This window comes from Malania oleifera, chromosome 8, assembly GCF_029873635.1.
Source record: "Malania oleifera isolate guangnan ecotype guangnan chromosome 8, ASM2987363v1, whole genome shotgun sequence".
Taxonomy (NCBI): Eukaryota; Viridiplantae; Streptophyta; class Magnoliopsida; order Santalales; family Ximeniaceae; genus Malania; species Malania oleifera.
The window spans coordinates 88,134,306-88,137,185 of record NC_080424.1 but is presented as its reverse complement, the minus strand read 5'-3'; the positions used below and the strand labels follow the sequence as shown (position 1 = coordinate 88,137,185).

The following is a 2,880-nucleotide window of genomic DNA, read 5'->3' as shown; positions in this document are numbered from 1 at the left end:
TACATGATTTTTAATGAATTTTGCAGGCTTTCATTCACTCTACAAATGCTTTTTAATAGGCATTATGATTTTTATATTAATTTTAGTGCGCTGTTTAAAAAAAAAATCATATTTTTTTATAGTTTACATTAGTTTAATGAGTAAAAAGATGTAGAAATGTAAGAATCAATTAATTAAAGTCATAAAGTTACTAAAAATGAATCAATACTCAATAGACTTAATACTCAATATACACATTACAGTGATTACATATACATGAATTTAAAAAGTGATTAATATCAAATATCAATAAATAGTTGAAAATACATGAATACAATATTACAAATTTATAACATAACTCATGTCACCACCAAAAAGAATGACGTGGAGGGTCTTCATAATTTGCATCTGTATCTTGAGATTGGGATGGGAAATTATCTCCCCATCCTTGTGGAAATACATAGTTAAATGAACCCAAGTTTGCGTCATTTTGTTGTTGCTCTTGAAAATGTACTGGTGATGAAAATTCTCCTGAATAATGTCTATAAGTTGGGGCAGGGGCTGGCTCTGGGTAGTGTGTAGAAGAAGACTCACTAGATCCTGAGATTCCTGATCCACTGGGATAAAAATGTGAGTCACGAGATGCATAATGTGGATATGCTGGATGAGATCCATATGATTGTGATGATGAACCATCTAAACCAAAGTCGCCAAAACTACGAACCACACCATATGAATCTTCAGTAGAATCGCTAGGGTCACCACGAGCACTCCTCCTGGGTTGTGAAGATTGGTTCCCTGGAGGAATACCCAAGTCATAATTTTCAGGTATGTCATGTAGTCCATAAGGATCAGAAGGATATATATCCCTTCCAAATGATGTCCCTGTATCATATCCATAATTATATTCTACACCGCCGCCTCCACCACCACCACTGCCACCCCCCAACCCCAGCTCCAGCACCACTATTACCATCATCATCACTTGGTGGGCTCAAACCAAGATTGTCATCACTTTGTGTGCGTTCAGGACTTGAACTTGAATCATCATGCGCGTTTATTGGTGGTTGATCACCTCCTTCTGTAGTACCACCAACCTCTTCATTTAACCAATTTGAATTGTCCTGACCGTCGAGTAGTGGTGTCTCTCTCTCCTCTAACCATTGACTTAAAGGATCATCTTCTTCGAAAATGTAATCCAAATTGATAGGATTGAAACCCTCTTCAATTTCTCGTTGGCTTCTTCTCATTGGACGTCTTAACTTTAACCTCATGTTGTAATGTACGAAAACAAGTTTTTGTAGTCTCATGTACTTTAATCTATTTCTTGTTTTCGTATGGATGAGGCTAAAGGTGCTCCAATTACGCTCACAGTTCGAAGCTGATGTGGTCTGGCTAAGAACTCTAATTGCTATTCTTTGGAGCTCAGGAGCACACAAGCCATAATGAATCCACCATTCAGCTGCATGAATAATTAAAAAGAGTTTTATGTTAGTATAGCGTATTTCAAAAGTCAAATTTGAACACAAAGAGAGAAAATAGAGTAATTCTCTATTATTTAGCTATATAGCCATATTTACCAGGATTTGTTTGTTTTACTGCCCTTTGAGCCAACGGGGTTCCAAAAGTCTCTTGCCTATCTCGATATAGCAACAACTAAAAAAGGATGATTGTGAAATATAATTAATTAATTAGATATATTAATAATTATTCTTAAAAGTATTATTAAATACTAGAACAATTCATTATTCAATTTAATGGAACCAATACTTACTTGATTAATAGCCCGAATTTGAGTATCTATATCGGGTACCAACTTGGTTATCACTTTTTTAACTCCATCCATGACTTCTCTAGCAACTTCAGGAGAGGGTGGGGCACCATAAAGAAATTGTGGGTTCAAAAAATACCCTACAATTAAATTTAGAAACATATTAATCAATAGTTTTCTAATGCAACCATGCATAATTTAAAAGTTAAAATAATAAGAAATTGTATTTGATTTACACTTACCAGCAGCGTGCAAATCTTGGTGCAACTGAAAACTCCACCGGTTGTCAATAATTTTCCAATAGTCTTTGTAAAACCGGCAATCTTTTTGAATGGCCAACTTCGCCCTATCAATTGCCTCGTATATGAAGCCCATGGTTGGTTTTTCATCACCATCAACCAATTTAAGAACTTTCACCAAGGGTTCTTGCACTTTAATTATATCAGAGGCCTTTTGCCAAAACTCTTTGCCTAAGATAATTTTCTTCGAATCATATGCTGAGCCTGATTTTGCCATTCCAAACCTTGAGTTTTTCCAAGCATCAGATGTAAACATTTCCCTTAGTGCTTGTTTATGCCTGACAATAGTCTCCAAAGCAATGAAATTTGTGGCAAATCGAGTGATGGCAGGGCGAAGTAACTCTCTATTATTTGTGAATTTCTTCATGAAATTCACTGTCCATGTGTGGTTGTAAATAAATGAGGTTATTGTTCTTGCATCTTCTAAGACCTTCTTCACGTTACTTTTCTTACCAATATCTTCAAGAATAAGGTCTATGCAATGAGCTGCACATGCTGTCCAATAGAGATTGGGCCTCTTCTGCATTAATAATTTTCCTCCTGCCTTCATTGCAGCTTCATTATCAGTCACTACTTGGACAACATTCTCCTCTCCAATTTCTTCAACCACCTCATCCATTAATCTGAAATGAAATTATAAATTCAATAATTACTACTATTTAATTAAAAACATGCAAGTCCATAATACTATTTGCATATACAATTAAAATTAGAAAATTACCTGAAATAATATTCAGCTGTTCTGCTTGGCACATCAGAGGCATCAACTGATTTATGAAACACGGTGCCTCTATCGCAATAAACTAAAAAGTTTATAATGTGTTTTCTAGT

The 2,880-nt window shown here is 35.2% G+C and overlaps 1 protein-coding gene across 1 annotated transcript; it reads right to left on the bottom strand.

Annotated features, from left to right (window-relative positions):
• Positions 1-205: 205 nt before the first annotated feature.
• Positions 206-2,235, bottom strand: LOC131162832 (uncharacterized). The gene is made up of 4 exons (XM_058119434.1): positions 1,993-2,235; positions 1,754-1,890; positions 1,560-1,635; positions 206-1,441 (listed from the first exon to the last, which is right to left on the bottom strand). Exons 1-4 carry the CDS (start codon positions 2,123-2,125, stop codon positions 882-884), a joined length of 906 nt encoding a protein of 301 aa, XP_057975417.1. The 5' UTR covers positions 2,126-2,235; the 3' UTR covers positions 206-881.
• Positions 2,236-2,880: the final 645 nt, after the last annotated feature.